Source organism: Nelusetta ayraudi, unplaced genomic scaffold (genome assembly GCF_046127955.1).
Source record: "Nelusetta ayraudi isolate G7.1 ecotype Tasmania unplaced genomic scaffold, CSIRO-AGI_Nayr_v1 ptg000006l, whole genome shotgun sequence".
Classification (NCBI taxonomy): Eukaryota; Metazoa; Chordata; class Actinopteri; order Tetraodontiformes; family Monacanthidae; genus Nelusetta; species Nelusetta ayraudi.
The window spans coordinates 6,975,193-6,996,341 of NW_027466056.1; the positions used below are offsets into that span (position 1 = coordinate 6,975,193).

The following is a 21,149-nucleotide window of genomic DNA, read 5'->3' on the forward strand; positions in this document are numbered from 1 at the left end:
ATTTCATCTCCAATTTTTGATTTTCCTGCTCCGTTTTTTACAGTGATAGGAGGCCTCATTTCATACGAGGCAATATGCGGCCTCAAAGATGAAACAGCCAATAGGAAGCCTCGATTTGAAACAGCAAATATGAATCCTCGGTTCATACGAGACAATGGAAGGCCTTGTTTCATATGAGCCAACAGGAAACAGGACCCAATAGGAAGCCTTGTTTTGAAGCAGCCAATAGGAAGCCTCGATTTGAAACAGCCAAAAGGAAACCTCTTTTCATATGAGCCAGTAGAAAGGCTTGATTTACAACAACCAATAGGAAACCTTGTTTTGAAGCAGCCAATAGGAAGTCTTGTTTTGTATAAGCTAATGCTAACGGCAAGCCGGAGCCGCAATGTCGTTCGTTGGGCAGGCGAATCATAGCCTTTTCTTTTAGCTCATCACAGTTCACCAGCTCTTCAAACAGCAAGTGAGTGATTAGCACAGTGCTAAAACTAGCTAGCCAGCCATCCAGCTAGCTAGCAAGCATAGGCAAATTTCGTCTTTTTTTTTTCTTCTTCTTTTTTTTTTGTTCAGCGCCCCAATAGCTCGCTCTCGTCCTCTTTCCGGAACGATCGCTCTGCGCACCTCCAATTAGCTCCTGACGAAAGCTAATTGGAGGCTAATTGGGGCTGATTGTAACATCTATACATTAGAAATGTTTTTTCTTTTTTATTCCCCCCCTTTTGTCAGTGCAATAGGACAGGAGACGAGCTGAAAAAAAGTGTTGCAATAATTAAAATGATTAATTTGTAGACACCGTCGCTCGGTTGCGCTCTGATGCCCCGCCGCCGCAGCCGCCGCCACCACCACGGCTGCTTTCAGGCGTCGGCGCTGCGCTTGTCGCTGTCGGTGGTGATAAAGTGAGAAAGTGGCAAGAACGCAGAGCTGCGGATCCCTCAGCACCTGCAGAATCTCTGCCTTCTGGTCTCCAAACTCCTGATCAGCAGTCAAGACACAGAGATATCACTGCCACCATTCAAGAGTTCTCATATGTGTGTGTGTGTGTGTGTGTGTGTGTGTGTGTGTGTGTGTGTGTGTGTGTGCATGTGTGTGCGTGTGTGTGCGTGTGTGTTTGTGTGAGTGTTTGTACATATATATGTGTATATATATATATATATATATATATGTATATATATATATATATATATATATATATGTATATATGTATGTATGTATGTGTATATATATACATATATATACACATACATATATATATATACATATATATATGCATATACATGCATATATAGATAGATAGATAGATAGTAGCATAGCTCAGAAATTAAATTTGAATATCGGTCATAGAAATTGGCCAGAATATGTAATATATTCTATTATTATTATTATTATTATTATTATTATTATTATTATTATTATTATTATTATTACTATTATTATTATTATTAATATTAATATGTACCCCCCCCCGAAGAAACATGTGACATTTAGTGCAACTTCAGTTCGAAATGTTGATGATACACCAGCTCCGCATCGCTTAACTTGCAAACAGCCCTGGATTTGTGGACAGCTTTACCTCCAGCTGACCAGAATCCAAAAAAGCTCCACAGAGTACTGTTCACGTTATCGGGTCACACAACGATCACTTTGTCCGGGGGTGGAGTCGTTGGCTTCACCGGATTCCCCGCTTTGTTTTTTATACATTTTCTGCTCATCGCACTCGCTATGCTCCGGTGTGCTAACAGTTGCACTGGGGTGCCCCCCCCACCCCCACCCCTTGCTGTGACTCATTCTTGTTGTGTTGCTCTTGAATTGATTAGAAATGGATTTTATTAAACGCTGCAATCTTCCCATAATTGCAAAGCACATGATGATCGCAGAGCCATTCAAGAGCATTATGATTTCATAAAACAGCTCATAATGGAGTTCAATGGAGAAATGACTCACTGACCCCAAACTTCTAAACGTGTGTGTGTGTGTGTGTGTGTGTGTGTGTGTGTGTGTGTGTGTGTTTACATATTTAATATGACTTTGTTGAACAAACGACCCCAATGGCTGTCAAGTATTCACCGCCGTTGAATCGTCTCACACACGCACGCACGCGTGCACACACACACACACACACACACACACACACACACAACTCTCACTTTTTTTTTGCACCAACTTTGCATGCGTCGCTCCGCCTGTTGCTCAGCAACGGCACAATGCTGCGACATCGTATGGAAACAGCAACGTCAAAAAAAAAAAATAAAAAAAAATAGAACGTTTCAGAGAGTGAGAAAAACATTTCTTTTTCCTTTTTTTCTTTCTCCAACAATGAGGTGCAAAATTGGGAAAAAAAAAAGCCCTTTGTGATGTCACCAAGGGCACAGCAGTACCGCTCGCAGGTGACTCAGCAGCGTTGCTAACTGGCGCTAGCAGGAGGTAGCTAAAGAAGCTAGTTAGGAGGAATCAAAGGCCGAAAAATGAAGTTTCGGCCGCAAACAAAACAAAAAGGAGGATTTAAAGAGGATTTATTCTGGCAAAGTCATTGTGTCGCAGCTCTGAAACAGGGAGGTGGGGCGGGAGAGGGGGAGAAAAAACAAACAACCCCCCCACCCCCCATTCCCCTCCCCAACCTGGGTGGTAAACAGGAATGGCAGAAAGTGACTTTGTGAAAAACACTTTCCATCGCAGCTCGATTTAGCTCCCGCACTTTTTAAAGTTAATTGTTTATTTACTTATTAAGAGTCAGCAAACAGGTCGGACAGGAAATGGAGGGGTAGTAGCGAGACGGACCTGCACACTACTAGCTAGCGCCAGAACACAGGTCCAATTTTTAAGGTTTTTTTTTATTGATTGATTGATTTATAAAGCAACAGATGAGCTAACCCACACACTTTAACCAGTCTGGCTGTATCCTGAGATAAAGTCTCACTTCTACATCACTCAAAGCGTGATTCTTCACTGTCTCGATGCGGTTACACTTGCAGCCCCATAGAGAAAACAATGTTCTGAATGAACTAACACAGGAAGGTCTATGAAGAGGAGCTGCTTTAGCAGGACGCTAAGATAAGAGAAAACTTATCAAGAACTTCAGTCAGAGGCTGATATTTATTTTTGGGTGTTTTTGTTTTGTTTGTTGGGGAGGCGATATTTGAAAATGAAATTGCAATCATGAAAATGACATGGAAGGCATCCAAAGACGCTTCGAAGCTGCTTGATAGTCTTCCCCACCAGTTTGCACTCTTTCTGTTTACGGGCTTTTACGGGTTTCCTATTCATTTATTTGCTTTTTTATTTTATTTTTTATTTTTACGACGATCGCAGTCAGCAGCTTTTGTCCACTAACAGCGAATAAAGAGCCGATGATGGTGGCGCCACCGCTGCTGCTGCTGGCCCGTAAATCAACGGGCAGTTCTGGCGGAAACCGGACGACGAGTCGCCCGTCACGGTTGAGAAAAGACGATTTATGTCGCTTTTATTCAAATGGCCCCCCCCCCCACACACCCCACCCCTCCTCCTCTTAATTAGGGAGCCGTTTTTACAAAGGCGTTAGCGGCGGCGGCGGCGGCGGCGGAGGAATATAAATGGGAGCTCGTTAAAAAAAGAAAGAGCAGATTAGAAATCGACGCTATTAAAAGTGCCGTCCCTGCCGCAGCAGGAATTTTTTTTATTTGGATTCCTTTCTGTGTTTATTATGTACAAAGAGCGGCTCCCTCAGAAGTGGAGGGATGGGCACCATCAAAGGCAGTCGGTTACATTAGCTGCGTTTGCATGAACCCTCGAGTTGCGCAAAACCTAAGTAATGGCAATAAAAAAAAAACTGGTATTGGAAACACCCTCAATTTTGAAAATCCTCTCAAACACGGCTAAAAGGTTTTGACGCTCTCATGAGGCGTTTTTTCCAGACGTATCCATCTAGAGGAATGTCGCAAAAGTGTCATGGAAACACTTTTTTCACATTGACATGTGACCGGACCAGGACGTACGGGGTCATGTGACCAGTTCACTTCAAGTGAAAACGGCGCGTTACGTTTGGACAGAGGAGGAGACAGAATATTCTTTTTTTTTTTTTTACAAATGATCAAAGATAAAAAATAAACAACCGTTCTTGACAGCAAACAACATCGAAATGCGGATTTATCACAAAATGTTTTGTAACTCCGTCCTCCTCAAAGTGGCGTCCCGCAGGGCGAGGTTTGACGAAAATGATGGCTTACGCGCTTCACACCGTTCAGTGGAGACACCTGCAAATGGCAATTGAACGTTGTTGAAATTTTTAGAAAGATTGTTTTTATTTTTGCAAGAAACTGTCACGGAAACGCAGCTACTCAGAGGCTCTTGGCAACAAAGCCGCTTATTTACACAAACACGTAAGCGCTTAGCGGCTGTGCAGTAAAAGCAAAGGTGGGAAGTACAAATACTTGGTTACTTTTTTAAGTTTCAGTGGATTTTTCAGCTATCCATATTCGATTTGAGTATTTCTTTTTTTCCCTCATAACTTTTTACATGGGCAACACGGTGGCGCAGTGGTTAGCGCTGTCGCCTCACAGCAAGAGGGTCGTGGGTTCGATTCCGGGGGCCGGGCCTGGGACCTTTCTGTGTGGAGTCTGCATGTTCTCCCTGTATCTGCGTGGGTTCTCTCCGGGTTCTCCGGCTTCCTCCCACACTCCAAAAACATGCATGTGAGGTCAATTGAACATTCTAAATTGTCCGTAGGTGTGCATGTGAGTGTGAATGGTTGTTTGTTTCTATGTGGCCCTGCGATGAACCGGCCACTTGTCCAGGGTGTCACCCTGCCTTCGCCCTATGACAGCTGGGAGAGGCTCCAGCAGACCCCCGTGACCCTGAATAGGAATAAGCGGGTATAGATGATGATGATGATGATGATGAATGAATGAACTTTTTACGTTTCCTCCCAGCGTTTGTGCACAGAGATCTGTACGTTCTACTTCTTACGTTGGAAAAAAAACGTTTGTTATTTTTGTGTTCAAAAGATACAAAATCTGTTGAACGATTCAATTATTGTCATAGTTGTTGTTTCTCAAATTGCGGCTATTTGAACAGTTCTGTTGTGTTGTTCGATATAAAAGTGGATATTTTTTGAGGGAGATTATTTTAGAGTACCTCTCCTTCGAGGTCCCTGTTCGTTTTTCAGTCCAGAGAAAAATGAAAATGTAGAAAATAAAATTGGTTATTGATATTGATAGTGTAAGCATCCAGTAATGGCTCATTGCTCAGAACTATGACTGATGACAGCTCGGTTGCGCTGCGGTTGAAAAAGAAAACTATAGTATTAAGAGAAGCAAAGCTGTAAAATGATCCAGATGCTCCTGGTCGGTTCAGTCCAGATTATTCTCGCAAACTTTTCATTTTTGCAAAATTATCACCAAATGTATTGTTTCATTATTGGCCAAAAAATTAAATTGTTTTTACTTTTTTTTAAAACAAACCTGCATTTCTCAGTTTTACTGAAGTCCATCTTACTTTTACGACAGTATTTTTTTTTTTTTACACATGTATACTTACTTTTTCTGAAGTACAGAACGTGAGTAATTTTCGCCAATTCTGAATAAAAGGCACCAGTTACAATTGTTAGCAACCGGGGAATGGAACACGCTGCTCTAGAGCTGCATTTTCTGTTTTACACGTCTTACTCTGGTTACTCGTTTCACTGGGCGACACTACCAGTCCAAAGTTTTTGACACTGAATTTAATGTCTTTTCTTTCATTCTCATGACTATTGACATTGCAGGCATCAAAACCACGTATGAACACACATTGAATTAAGTAGGAAGCAACAAAAGTGTAAAATGATTCAAACACCTTTTTGAACACATTTAAATCCTTTCATACAAAGCATATTTAGAGTTATTGAACGTGTTTTTCTTTGCCGCATTATTACATACATCTTGCTCACATATTTGATGTCTTCAGTTTTTATCTGCAGTGTAGAAAGTTGGAATGCATGAGAAGGTGTGTCCAAAGTTTTGGCAACATTGCTAGCGGAGGGGTTAGCGGGAAGGCTACGACCGTCCTAGCATTATTATCTTGGGTGAAACACTGAAGAGAGTTTTTTATTATTTATTTTTTTTAAACTTTGCAGCGGGGCTACCTTTGAGTCGGTCCTCACCGAGCAGCGATATCTTCCCCAGCTCTTTTGCCTTCGCTCTCCAACCATCCAGGCAAATTGTGCGACGTGAGAAATTAATGATACTTTTTCTCTGGCGGTCGCTCGGCTGCCCTGCAGAGGCTTTTATATTTAATATCCCCGCCGGCCGGCCAGCCGGCTTTTTTTTCCCTTTTTTTTTTCCGCTTCAATTAAATTTGCCGTTATTAATCCCGATGGGAGTGCCTCTTTTCACACAGCCAAAGGTCTAAAAGGTGATTTGCTGGCTTGAAAGCTGAGGAGAGCTGCTGCACCGCGCTAATGGCCGGGGGTTCGGGACGAGGGATTTTTCCCATTCTTGTGCCTTTTTTTCAGTAGCTGTGTTTCCATTGCCCCTAGAATTGCGCGAAACCTAAATATCGCATAGAAACGCCTCAACTTCGAGAAACCTCTCAAATATCACCAAAAAGGTTTTTACGCTCTCACGAGGTGGTTTTTCCAGACGTATTGATAGTAGCTGTGTTTCCGGTACAGCTTTTCGCAAAATGAAAGGGCTTTGTCAAAAATGTAAAAAAAAAAAATATTGCTTTTATTTTGCAAAAAACCGTCGCAGAAATGCAGTTATTGACTCACAGGAAGCGGTCGATGGTCACACAGTGAAACTGATGGTGATTGTTTTTCATATGAAATGTTGCAGTCGCCCACAAAGTTGTTTTTCGTCGCTTGCGATACGATGTGTTTTCCTAAAAAAAAAAAAAAAAAGAAAAAAAACAAAGCGAATCACACCCTCGTAATTTCATCCAGGACGTCATTGCTCCCATCGAACTTTACATGGCAAATGACCCGTTTGCTACTGTATAAATGTTCCGAACGTCATGCTTTATTTAAAGAAAATTCTTTATTGATGTATTTATTTATATATTTTTAAGAATTTCCGCCATTACCCAGCCACGCTTTTTTTTTTTTTTAACTATGTTTCACTTCCCTCTGCACCCCCTCACAGGAAGCTGCCGCTGAAGGAAGAAAATGGAAAAGAGTCTCTCAAGCCGGATACGATTGAGATCAAAGTGCACGGCGACAACAGCATCCACACAAAGCCCGACGACAGCAAAGCGTAAAGAAAAGATGGGTTCCGACGGATTCCCGCTCTCCCTCCTTCCTTCCTTCCCTCCCTCCTTCCCTCCTTCCCTCCCTCGCCACCAAAAGAACTTTCGGATCACGAGACCAAAACCCCCACACAGGAAAAGTGCAACACTGGATAAATAGTGGAGTTGAAAACTTGAAAAGGACGGCACATCTGTTTATAACAACGCCCCCCCCCCCCGCCAGTGAAGGCATGTGTACATACGAAAAAAATTAATGAAAAAAAAAATTCCGGTGGAGGAGGGGGTGGGTAGAAGGGTCATACTTTCAACGTTAGCGTTAGCGTTAGCAACGCGACGTCAGCAGGAAAACAGCTCGTTGATCAATGATTGTATTTTATTTGTGTTGTCATTTGTTTTTGGGGCCATCTGTTGTTCCCCCCTACAATTCGTGCGCCTTTGAGGCTTTAGCCGCGTTAGCCATTTTGCCGCATTAAGCCACACCCCCATACTCGCAAAACGTTCGCACACGCACCGGGCTACCGTTAACGCCCGTGTCAGCGACCTCTTTCCGACGCAAGATAGTAACATGATAGCGCCGCTCGCCTTCAAAACGACGCCCAACCACGTTAGCGCTCCCTAGCGGTGAAGTAAAAAGACAAAAAAATACTCTATTGCCCCCTGGTGGCAGGATGTGTTCTAATAAAAAAAAATAGCAGACTGGGAAATGAGAGAAAAATGCCCCTCAAATGTGTGTTTTTCCTTAAGACAGCTGAAGGTACGCTACCAGTAAAAAGTTTGGACAGACCTTCCCATGCATTTTTTTTTTTTTTTTTTAATGTTTCACTGCAGACAGATACATCAAATATATAAGAAAGATATATGTAATTTTGCAGCAAAGAAAAACACGTTAAATCACTCTAAATGTGCTTTTTATGAAAGGTGTCTATTTATTATTATTATTATTATTATTATTATTATTATTATTAAACAATTTAAATATGAAACATGTTTGAGTTATTTTACACTTTTATTGTTTCCTCCATAATTCCATGTGTGTTCATACGTAGTTTTGATGCCTTCAGTGAGAAACTGCAATGTCAATAGCCATGAGAATGAAAGGAAAGAGATTCAATTCATAGGGTGCGTCCAAACGTTTGACTGCGAGTGTACCTTTTACGTTTTTAGCATTGTGACCATTTTTTGAATTGTAGTTTGAAACCATCGCATTTACATAGCAGTAAGTGCAAGGCAGTGAAATGTCACTTGCGCTTTGTGTGTGTGTGTGTGTTTGTATGTGTGTGCGTGTGCACGCCAGTTGGGGCTCATTCCCAAGCTGCTGCAGCAGGAAGTGGAGATCACTGGCGCTGGCGTTGCATTTCAAACTGTACAATCTTTCACCCCGATTCTCCTCCTCCTTCGTTCAATCAAGGTTGCGTTTCGTGCGGGTTTAGTGTTGCCATGTCGACGACAACGACGGTCTCGCTGGCCTCGCCAATAACGGGAGTTTGATTATTTTTTTTTTTTTTCGAAGGGCTGAAAGGGGGTTTTGCGAACATCTTTTGCGGCCAAAAAAAACAAAGAAAAGACAAAAAAAAAACGACACACAAAAGAAGAATGTCTTGACGTTTTGCTTAGACGCTGTGACGACACACACGTGCATTGATGTCATTGTTGGCGAAGCCTTTTTTGTACTGTTTGCCCACATTTGCGACAGCAGCAAGCTGAAGGTTTAACGGCACTGTACATGGTCTGTGATTCACTCAAAAAAATATATATATATAAATATATATATACATATATATATATATATATACATATATATATATGTATATATATACATACAATAACAGGAACTACATGCAAATCTCTGGTTTCCTTCGTCCGTCTCTCTTGCTGCCTCAGATGCTAATTTGTTATTTTTTCGTTTTTATGTTGTTGTTTTTTTCATTTGTTCATATGTTTCTTTGTTTTCTTCCTCTCTGACGTCGTCGTGTGTTGTACATAGGTGAACAAAAAAAAGAAATAGAAAAGAAAAAAGAAATATTTTACAGAGCTTTTATGTAAATATACCCACAAAAGGATGTGTGTTTTATCGAAAAAAAATTGGTTTTGGGATATTTTTTTTTCTTTTTGTTTGTTTGTTTGTTTATTTGTTTGTTTGGTCGCGATGCTCCTCATGCAACAGGCACTTTTCTCCTTCTTTTTTCTTCTCTTTTTTTCACCCCTTCTCCTCCTCCCACCCACCCCGTGTTGTTTTGGTCCAAAAGCTCAGTGACAGCGCATTATTGCTTTTTTCTACTCATTTGCCCCCGGCCCCCACCCTCACTACCCCAAAAAAAAAAAATAAGAAGAAAGCCCATGAGGCTATTTCACGGCTTTTCAATTGAGAGAGTAATTACGGCATTAGTGTGTCTTTTCTCTCTCTTTTTCTGTTCTCTTTCTCTTTTTTATTTTTTTCAGAGCCCCGTTTCTTTTTTCCTTGGATCCAATTCATTTTTTCCACGACTTCTCGCATAAAAAGCGACCGCAAAGTCTTTAGCGTTGTGGTCGTTGTCCTCGCAACGACAGCAGTGCCCCTTCCCTTGCTTTTTCGGTTTTTTTATTGTTCTTTTTTTTCGCACCACCGCCACAGTTTTTGCTCACTGACTGTAAAATACAGGAGGGTGGTGGGGGTTCAGTGCCTGGAGGCGATAACGATTTGTACATTGTTCTTTTGTATCTGAACAGAAGTCCAAAAACTCTCCCTCCACCGACACACACACACACACAAGTACACACACACACACGCACGCACGCACGCACACACGCCCCCTCATCCTACCTTGACTGACTCCGCCCTCCTCGCACACACACGCGTGCTTGAGCTCAGTGTACAGTATGTGTCCTCTATGTCCTGGCCCCACCCCCCATCCTAGCCCCGCCCCTTTGGACTGCACCCTCCCTTCCCCCGCTGAGTGTGCTCTTCGTCCAGGAGGTGGGAACTATTGATGTCTCTCTGTACGTACCTGTGGAAACACTTGTGATTCCTGTCATTTACCGCTGTAAATAAAACATGTCCTGGTAGAAAAAGGAGGCGCCGTCTCGTCCTTTTTACTGCTTTGACTTCATTTCTTTTTTGGTTATTTCCACCACCGCTCTCGGCGTTGGGAGCGTCTCAGCTCGTCAGTTCACGTTTTCTTGTGTGCCGCATTCCTGATGTCCAAGGTGAGCGGCGCCGACCCAATGCTGCTTTTTTTTTTATCCGTGAAGGAGCCGCTAAACTATCAAAAAATTCTGTTTTTCACCGTAAAAGTAAGCTGGTTTTGACGGTTGACAATAATGTGAAGTTCTTCCATCATTGGGAAGACCGTGAGCTGCTTGTGAGGGCCAATTCCAATTCCTCCCTTAACTCCTCAATCTCAACCCTCGCCCTTAACCCTCCATCTTTGGCCTTCAATCTTGGCCCTCAAAAATCAGTGTAAGGGCTTAGAAATGGGACACCCCTTAAGTGCAGTTACGTCTTCAGACTGTGGGGGGCGGCCTTACGCCAAAGCTACGTCCAGTCTGTAAAGAAGACGACGACGACGACGAAGGAGAAGGAGAAGAAGAAAAAGACGACGAAAAAGAAGAAGTCCTCCGTCGCTGCACAACGAGGTACACAAGTAACGTGAAGCCGGGACCGCCGGTCCGGCTGACAAACATCGTAAAGTTAAAAAAAAAAATGTTACGCAACAACGATGTCAATAATCCATTAAAAAAAGTCTTAAACTAAGACAATAAAATGGTTTCGTAATATTTATATCTTTATTAACTAAGAAAATACTTCCATTTGTAGCTCGCTTTTTTCATAGCCATTTTTCGAAGATGTCTTGACGAAAATACGCAATGCCTTCTGGGTAGCCCTTACTCCCAAGGGTGGTGCCGGAGAATCTCAATATTGAGGGCGATACAGCCCTTAAACTCGTCCCTCAACTTGACGTTCTGAGAATCGGGAGAGCACTTGCACCTCACGGGAGCGCGCATTTTTGAGATTGAGGGTTGAGATTGAGGGTTAAGGGAGGAATTGGAATTCACCCTTAGTTAGCCAGTTAGCTAAAATTGGAAAGGCTTAGCAGGTTTCGGGGGGGGGAAAGGGAGACGACGACTTCAGAGAGCAGCTCCAAAATGTGAATTTCTTGCTGGTGGACCAAAATAAACCAATATGAGATTTTTCTGGTTGAGTTTATTTTTGTGTATTCTTTGCACCAAACCATTCACACAATCCCGTTCTTTTTTTTCCTTTTTTCTTTTTTTTTTAGCATGAATGCTACCAAGAAATCAGGAGCCAGCCTCTCTTGCTCCAGTCTCTAGGAACAGAACGAGACTAGTATGAAACTGGTTTCCTCAATAGCTGCGTTTCCATCACCCTTAGAATGGCGCAAAACCTAAATATCACAATAAAAAAAAAACTGCTCGTAGAAGCACCTGTATTTTGAAAAACCTCTCCAATATCGCTTTTTATCGTTTTCATGCTCTCATGAGGTGGTTTTTCAGACGTATCGATATAGAGGTATATCGTACGGGGTCACGCTACCAGTTCACTTCAAGTGAAAATGACGCCTCGCGTTTGGACAGAGGGAAGAGATGGAATATTTTTACAAGAAATCAAAGAGAAAAATATAACAATAATTCTTGACAGCAAACAAACAAAAGCAAATCTTGCGGGAAGAGATTTGATGAGCATTACGGCTTATGCGCTTCACATCGTTAAATGGAAACACCTGCAAATTTGCAATTTGTACTTTGTCGAAATTTTAGAAATATTGCTTTTATTCTGCAAACAATTTTAATGGAAACACAGCTCATGTTAGTTTGCTAGCTCGCATTGTCATTCCCTAAGTTTGCCCTTTGCTCTCAGGAGTGCAGCAAGATTTCACTAACCATTTTGGGCTTTAAAAAAAAAAAAAAGTAGTGCACGCGCTGTTACTTCCTACCGTTGGTCTCAGAACAAATTGCCGTTTGACCTCAGGGGTGCGGCAAGAAGCAGAGGGAAGTCAGCAACTCGCACTAACTTTTAAAAAATCCTGTTTTTCTCTCTTTTTTTCTCCTCAACTCCACTTTCTAGCATCGTGTTCCCACTCAGAGTAAGTGAAATGAATCTGCTCATCTTAACTATTTGAGGAATTCAGACAGCCTGTGTGTGTGTGTGTGTGTGTGTGTGTGTGTGTGTGTGTGTGTGTGTGTGTGAAGTTGATTGAAATTCAGAATTTTGGCCCCTCATTAGTGTAACAGATAAATAGAAGGAGACTCCAGCAGAATATGGAGCGGAATTCATCGAGCCCGGCCGCAGGAGCGCCAGAGAAAGTGTGAAATATTGATACTTTTTTTTTTTTTTTTTTTTTTTTTTAATGAAAATCAGCATTTTAATTGGCTCTGCTCCAGCCCCGGCACACTTTTGAGATAAAAAGGGGACCTCTCCATGAAGACACGACTTTAATAGCTCTTAATTTTCCCATCACTGACAGACAGACAGCAGCTCCCCCCTTCAGCTGCACGTCTCAAATCTGAAAACCGGTGGCCGGAGGTGTTCAATGATAAAGTAGCTGAAGAGACAACTGAGGCGCTTCACACCCGTGAGGGGGGATTTAACATACCCCCCCCCCCCCCCACTACACCACACACCCACCCCTGCCTCTGCCTTCCTCCACTGACATCCGTTTGAAGTCGGCAGTATGGGTATTCGATAGAGTAGGCCTATAGGTAGGCCAATAAATCGATTACGATAATAATCGCGATTAAAAACTCCACGATAACGATGATAAACGCATGAGCTGTTATTTCGATAATCCAACCAATCCCACAGCAGAGAAACAACGGCGTGCCTCCTTCCCTCCACCCGCCTCCTCTCGCTCGCAACAACTCAGATGGGAGACGCACGCGGCCGTCCGCTAAAGCTCATTATAGGAACTGTATAAATGAGCAGCGAGGAGCAATCAGAAGTCGAGGGAAAGTGAAGAAACTGTCGGCTACCTCAGGTCCGACAAAGTACAGGCTAACGCTAAGTGCAAACTATGTCGGAGAACAGTCCCAAGCAAAACGGGAAACACCACGAACCTCTTTCAACATCTGAAGAAGTACCACGATAAAGAATGGTATGAAAGCCAGAGTTTACGTTTTCATGCTAGCCTCCCCGCAGGTAATGCTAAAAACAACGCACTACTGCGCCCAGGGGGAGTATGCTGCATAATACTCCCGCTAGCAGTAGCAGTAGCCTAGCTAGCGACAGTGCTAAGCAAACAGTTGCTCGTCAAACAGCAATACAGTCAGCCTTTAACGCAGCTACCCCGTACAAGGGGGGAAAAAAATCGACGCAGTACAGAAACATAACCAGAGCAGTGACGTGCAATATTGTACTGTCTGTCTGGACCTCTTTTTATTTTTATTTTATTTAATCAGTTCAGTACACTACCTCTAAAATGTTTGAGAGATGTTAAAAACAAGACACATAATCCTCAACATTGAAGTTATTTTTATTTCAGTACATCTGAAGATGTAAAAAATAATACAACATCTTGGTTCTGTCGGGTTGTTGTTGAATGTTTTGTATTGTCATACATTTTAACAATAAATATATAACAATAATCCTTCTGGTTTCTTTGCGGTCCAAGGAGAATACTAATATTAAAACTATTATTGATAAAAAAAAAAAAATTCATATCGTGATAATTATCGACATCGAGCAATATAAGAAAACATATCGTGATAAAAAAAAATTGCCATATCGCCCAGGCCTACGATAGAGTCGTCCGGACAGGAAGCTCTCTAACAGGAGGGATTTGCAACTTTTTTTGCCTCACACGGGGGACCCCGCAGGTGGCGGCAGTCAGTTGGGTGCAGGTGATTAGGAATTTTCCTTTATCTTTTTTATTCTAGTCAACAGCAGAGGGAAAACAAACAGGAGGTCGCTCACACATGAAGGCAGGAAAAAGTATCTCAAGATTTTTTGGGGGAGGAGTGACGAGTGTACAGACGCCACCTGGAAGTGCTGGTTAGCTTAGCGAGCTAATGTTTATTCACTAATCTTCCCAATTGCAGGGTACTCCCTTGGTAACCTGTACACGGATGACGCTTTAATCTACCAAACTTGAAGAGAGTTTAGTGAGTCTGTGTGGGAAAATACTTTCTGCAGTCATTGTTGGAATCCCTTCCCTCTCGGAAGCACCTGGGCTTCCGGGTAGAGGATTGCCCCCAGAGCTACTCATTTTTTTTAATATATTCTAGCTGGCGCCATGAGAGTCTAATCCGTCCTCCACCACTTTGCAATCTGCTGCGTTCCAGATTCTCCCAGCGGAGGTGTGATGCGCCTCTGATTCGTTGGCGGCGTCTGAGCAATGTGCTACCAACTAGTTTCTTGAGTCAATAGAAATTCAAATTAAATTGAATTGAAAACCTTTATTGTCATTGTACTTTTCAGAACAACTAAATTCAGAGTCCAACTCCACTAGGTACAAAATATAAATGAACAAAAAATATACGCAGAACTTACAAAAACTTGTAAAACACCCACTCCCAAATAAAAAGACAAGAGAGGTCCAGGAATGAAAAACAGCCAGCAACACTCAAGTGTCCATCTCAAAACAATTGTCAAATAATAATCTCACTGGCAGATGTCAAGGAACAAACACAAACCACTTCTAGCATTGCTATATCACAAATCAATCAGTAAGAAAACTATAAGAGATAAACTTAACACAGAATAAAGGTATAAAGAAAACAACATAAGAATAAGAAATAGGCAAACAAATAGCGACCAGTTCCTTCCTCTGTTAGCCCCCCACGTTTACAAAAACAGTAACCTTCGGGCTTTCTTGGCGCACCACCACCGGGCGACTGTTTATCAGCGGAAGCAGCTGAGATTATTAGCTCAGCGGCCCGCGTGAACTTTCCTCAAAAACATTTACTCAACTTAAGAGGCTAGCAGATAACCTTCAGACACGGGGAGAATTCATTTATCTGCTGCTGTTTTTCATCTGAATTTAATATGAACCTTGCCCATTGAATCGTTTGTTTTTTAAATGCCGCTAAAAAATTACAAAATGAAAAATACGTCCATCTAATGACAAATAAATGCAATTATCCTGAGTTTAAATCTAGCATAATTACATCTTGGAAGGTATTTTTTGCCATGAAAAGCTGAAATTAGGTTGAAAGTTCATTTCCAAGGTCAAACTACCTACTACCCCAAAAAAGAAAGTTGAATATACCAACATATCATCTCAGCCTTCACACATCTTTCACCTGATTGACTTCTTATCGATTCCTTGAAAACAAAAAACAACAGTCTCAATGTTTTGCACCTCAAGGATTTTCTTATAAATTCTCTTCAGCCTTTGAGACTGTGGGTGGTTCAGCGATTTATTATGAAGGCATAATATTCCAATTATTTGATCACGACTGCTGGAGCAAATATAATACCAGCGAGTGCACAATATCTGAAAAGAAGTGGGGAGAAACTCCTCTGAGACTTTCCAGCAGGAGTTCCTAATTTTCGTGCACTGTCGCCTCCATCGCAAGGGATCCCTGCCTCTCGGCTAAGTGTTTCAGCAGCGGAGCTCTCACAGGCACGTCTTACCCGCCCTCACCTTGTGCCGAATGTGGCGTGACGTGACATCTCCCCGCTTCCAATATCTGTCAAACTCCCCGTTAAAGCGGCGGCAAGAGGAGCTAGAGGGCACGAAAAAGGGGGAGAGGGAGAAAAAAAAAATCCTCATCCTCAAGAACTTTGCTGAGTGATGCTTATAAATTCGAGATGAGGCCTTGTCAGCCTTCTTAATTGGTTCCTAAGTCATTGAGCTGCAGCAGAAGGGAGGGAAGGAAGGAAGGAGTTGAAACACAAGTGGAGGTGCCTCGCCACCGCTCCTCTTTATTAAATTGACTCAACGTTAACGTTGTAGTCAAGACCGCACCATCTGAGACCAAGACATAATCAAGACGAGAGAGTATCAAGACCAAGACAAGACCAAGACATCTGGAGTTCGAGACCAAGACTTATATATATAAGACTTTATATATCAAAGAAAAATAAGAACAAAACTGAAAAAAAATAACCAGTAACTTTTTTAAATTCAAGTTTGCCTCTAAATCAAACAGAAACATCTCTTTTCAGCAAAGTATCTTTTGATAATTTTCTACAACATTTTGCTGCTTTGTCAACTATTTTGAACCATTTAAAAAAAAACAACTTTGCTTCATAAAGTTAAAAAATAAACTAACTAGAAATAAGGGGCTGTGTCACTCTGGGTGTCACAAACAGAGTGTAAAACAGCAGCAGCTGGATTCTTTTTTTTGTTATTATCGTGTCATTGCAGTGTTGGCTGAGTCTCGACCAGTCTGGATCAAAAATCCTGAGTCCGTCCAGTCCGAGTCCAGGACGAGACTGAGTAAAAATTCCTCTGAGTCCGAGACGAGACAAGACTCTTAAAAAAGTGGTCTTGAGACCAAGAACCAATCTCGAGTACTACAATACTACTGAACATGAAAGCCATAAAAGCAACAACTAGCGGACTAGCAGCTTGTGAGCTCCAGTGGGGGGAGCTGAGACTCAATCCAGATGACAAATGAGCACTTTATGGCTGTTTGCACACTGAGGGCCCAATGTTCAAGGACACACTGGGTTGAATCACCACCACCACCACCACCACCCCCTCCAGCCCCCACCACCTCCTCCTTTTCCAAGCGAATAAGGTTAAATTATCTACTGCTAACGCTTTCAAAGTGATGCGGCGCCTTGAAAGGGAGACACACGCGAGGCAGCGTCGGGCCCCGACTCGTGCGAGCCGGGGCCTTTTGATATTCAGCTCAGGCGCCCCCAGAAATACATTAGGATTTAGAATCTGGCGCGAGTCACGTATGCCGGTCACTTTATCTCCGCACTTGTGATTCAGGGCTCCTTTCATTACCGAGTCCACGCCTGCCGGAGACATAATTGAGTCTGTGCTTATGCAGCAAGAGCAGTAAAATACCTCATTGTGCCGGTTGAAAGAGGAGGGAGAGAGAGAGATGGCGGAGGAGGAAAAAAAAAAAACTTTCCAGTGCCCCACTTGGAATCAAATCACAAAAACTGATTTGATGCCAGTATTTCAATCATTGAAAGCCATTTACCTAAACGATTTAAGGCTGCACTTTTGTTTATTTGTTGAGAAAAGTTGCGGGTGTTTTTTTTTGGGTCAAATGTTAAAATTAAATAAACAGTTCATTTTATATTTATATGAATTTTTAGAAGCTACAAAACTTCTGAAGATATTTCCAGTGTTTCTTTTTTGTCGGAGCGTATTTTTCAAGATGGACATGTAATAATACCGTGCGAAATTAATTAATATCGTCAAGTAATTAAGTAGTGTGATATTTAAAAAAGTACGTCATATTTTTTTTAAATTTTCCCCTTAGAAGCTAGCGGCCTGACTGCGCGTGTGCAACATCTTCGTCGCTCCTCACGTAACGTACTGACGGCGCTCAGACGAACGAAGCCATGATTCCCTCATGTGTTCTCCGGTGTGAACTTGTTCAGTTTTATTGTATGTGCCCAGTGTGCCCTTAATGTGCCTACATATATAAATAATGGTGAACGACTTCAACTGTAATCAATGGCACATTAGCAGGCAGCGTTAGCGTCTCGCTAGTTGCGTCACCACAGTCCGTTGACTTTGTTTTGTGGTGTGTCCCTAAACAGAGCAAAGTTAGAAACCTTAATAAAAGTCATGGATTCCCTCCCCCCCCACCACCACCACCACCCTCTAAAGTCCTCCCAGAGCTGTTTGAAAGTGAATTAACCACAGGCCTGATTAAAGCAAGCTAATCTCAGCTAATCATGCAAATTCGTGCGCTTTATGGATTAAGTTAATGAGCACGTGTGTGTCTTTCTCTGCTCGGGCAAAAAGTCGGCAATGTGTTAAAAACATTTTTTTTTTTTTTTTTTTACAATAGAATTCTTCCTGAAACCACAGAGAACAGCGCTGATTCGAGCCTCGGCGGCGTACATTTAATACAGGTGCTGGTGCCGTCCAAATGTTGGTTTCCCAGTTCACTTCGTGGATGAATCCCAGCGACAGCCACGTGTTGGTCCTTGTTGAGATTTTGTGAAGTTTGTGTGACACATGTCAAAACAAACCTTTTCAAAAAACACCCATGTACTCAGAAAAAATACCTCAAATTTTGAGTGTACGATTTGAGCACCACTATTTCACTAAATATAGTGTTGTTTAGCTGCAGGGCTCCACAATCTTAAACGATCAAGTGTGCTCGTGGCTTATTTAGATATTGGAGATCGTGTAAAATCATAGAAAAAAGCTAAACAAAAATAAGTCATCCTGCTTTAATTTAGCTTAACATGCTAATAAGCAACATGTGGGACTACTAATTCACATTCAACACAATCTGCATTGTCTTTTTTGTAATTGTTAATTAGCCTTTATACAGAGTTGCAACATTTGACTACATGGTAGAAAAGTAAGAAATAGCTGCTGACAGCCAACTTCTATTCTTGAGCACTTATGATTGAATATAAATAGATTTGTGGAAGAAAGTGTATAATAGCAGCAATGCATTCTACCATAACTTAAACCTAAAACCATGTTTTTGCTACAATACTGAAAAAAGAAAATTTCCAGAATCGATTATTGAAATTGGACCAGTTACAATAACAACCTGGTAGTTTCTTCATTGCTACTCAAACCTATTTCATTCATTTGGATTTTGATTACATTATTTATTTATTCCAAAACCTCAGTATGGCCTTATGTAAAAGACCAGCAGCAGGTCCAACACAGGCTCACATGGGTAATGGGAAACAGCATTTAAACTGGTCACGCGCATTGATGACCGCAAGTGAAATTTGAAAGCATACATATAAATATAACAACGTATGTGGAACTTTTTGTAACGTTGGTGTACTCGTTAATTGGAAACTTCGTTATTGCTGCTGACATCACAGCCGCGGTTGGCTAACGATTTAACCGGGATCGCTCCCTGTCAGACTCCACGGTGGCAGAAGTGTTGCGTCGTCCTCGTCCAACATCCTTGGAGTTTGTTCCTCAAACCCCCGGCGAGCTCCGCTCACGGTAATCATCTAGGGGGCGGGGAAATAAAAAAAAAATTGCCTCGTTCTTTCCTCATTCCCTTCGTGCTGCGTCTCTCTATCAGGACCCATTTTCTTTGGCACCAGCACATCCAAATGTTACCCGGCGAGCGAACCACTTATCCTGACGACTCTCTTAAATGATTCTATTTTCGCGAAAGTGACGAGTCATTCAAATCAGCCCTCCCCTGCCGCCGCCGCCGCCACCCCGGGTACACAAAAGAAGTCTCTTTTCCATTTTTATTTCCCTCATCCCTCTGATGATCATATCAGAAGTGACAGCGCTGCATGATGGGATTTAACTTTTTTCTTTTTTTTTTTGTTCCCACCCAGCACGGCGCTCGGAGGATTTGACATGTGAGCTTCCATTACGATGCTATCGTGCTAAGCCGCGCGGCTAAGCGCGCACTTTGGCCACATGTCTGCGGAAAGAGCGCGACAGTGTCGCCAAAGCACATATAGATTATTACCATTTTCGAGAGGCGCCGGGCAGAGTCTGGGTGAGAGGAGGGGTTGAGATAATAGTTGAGCGTGTCACAGGTAAATGTGAAACTCCTTCGCCGCATCCCCTCCCCCATTAGCCTAATGTAACAGAGTTGCCCGTTTTGGCTTTGTGCAAATTCATATTGGATTTTTTATTAAAACTCCAAGCCAGCCGTAATAGATGCGCCTTTGGGGAGAAGCTTTAAAAATCAATTTGCTAAACAGCGCGGAATTGCCCTCGTAATCGTCTCCTTGGACCGCGCCAAAGGTGGTTCTGGGGTTTTTTCCGGCGTGAGCAAAACTCCTGCCCCCTTTTTACAAAACCTTCAGCCTCGGCTCCAAGACTCACAATTTGAATCCTGTTGCGCGCTAATAGCAGAGTCTCTGCAGTTCTGCTGTGTGACTGTGCAACGCGACGGCGCTTTTGAAGAACGTAGAGACAATCAGCCAGACTTGGCTCATTAATGAGGCAGGGGGGGCAACCAGCAGACAGGATTAATTAATTATAGAGTGACATTTATGGATAGCAACCTTCTGGTGGATATCATGGCTAATGAATATGCATATGACGATCAAACGGTGTTGGGCGCGGGGGAGGGGGGAGCGTCGAGCCAAGAGGAGATATTATATTGAGATGCTATATTGGATGTTGCCACGTCATGTGTGTCGGCTCGGGCCCATCCCGGCATGAGGAATCCCTCCCCCCCCCCCCCCAACCCGACACACACACACACACACACACACACAAACACCCGTGACGAAGCATGCTAAGTGCCTTCAAGCGGGGCCGCGCTAAACTCTCGCGGTCTGGAGGAAAAGCGTCAAAATTGATTCACGCCGAGGGTCCACCAGCGAGCCGCGGCTTTCAGGCGAAGGATAAAAAAAAATAATAAAGTTGAGGGTGGAAATCAAATTTGGAGGAAAGAAAAGTGTTAAACCAGGTTGAGGGGCGATTGGGAATGATGCTGCGGTTTAACTTTGCACCCAGTGAGATGACATAAGGCAGTGTCTTTCAATCTTTCTCGAGTCACGTTGACGTTGTTCATACTCGCTCAGTGTGAAAGCTGTTTGGATGCACACAAAGCCCACATCCTGGGAGGAACTGAGGGAGGAAGATACGCTCACGTTACCGTTAAAGCAGTCACTCAACAACGGAAAGTTGTGATTATTTTTTTTAGACCAATTAAGTGAAGATGGATGATTTTTCACAGCACACCTGACGTTATGTCACGGTACGCGATCAGTGCCGCAGCACACTTATATAAGGTGTTAATTTAAAAAAAAACACCTTTTTTCAATGAAGTGCAGCAAACAGCAGTTGCAGTGTTGTTTATTTCGTCAGCGAGAGTTTCCGAGAGATTTTCATTTACGTCTCTGCGCTGGGAAAGGATTTTGTGTTTCACAC

The 21,149-nt window shown here is 42.6% G+C and overlaps 2 protein-coding genes across 3 annotated transcripts in view; one reads left to right on the top strand and one right to left on the bottom strand.

The window, feature by feature from the left end:
- Window positions 1-8,113, top strand: part of ncam2 (neural cell adhesion molecule 2) — a 181,692-nt gene extending 173,579 nt beyond the window's left edge. For both annotated transcript variants that reach the window (XM_076017504.1, XM_076017505.1), the window contains exon 17: window positions 7,089-8,113. In XM_076017504.1, the coding sequence (XP_075873619.1) occupies window positions 7,089-7,203 (115 nt within the window). In that variant the 3' untranslated portion in view covers window positions 7,204-8,113. The remainder of the gene's footprint in view (window positions 1-7,088) is intronic.
- LOC142882825 (gamma-glutamylaminecyclotransferase-like) overlaps window positions 1-17,309 on the bottom strand; it is a 301,358-nt gene extending 284,049 nt beyond the window's left edge. The window contains exon 1 of the mRNA XM_076017512.1: window positions 17,304-17,309. The gene's annotated coding sequence lies outside the window, so the exon portion shown is untranslated. The remainder of the gene's footprint in view (window positions 1-17,303) is intronic.
- Window positions 17,310-21,149: the final 3,840 nt, after the last annotated feature.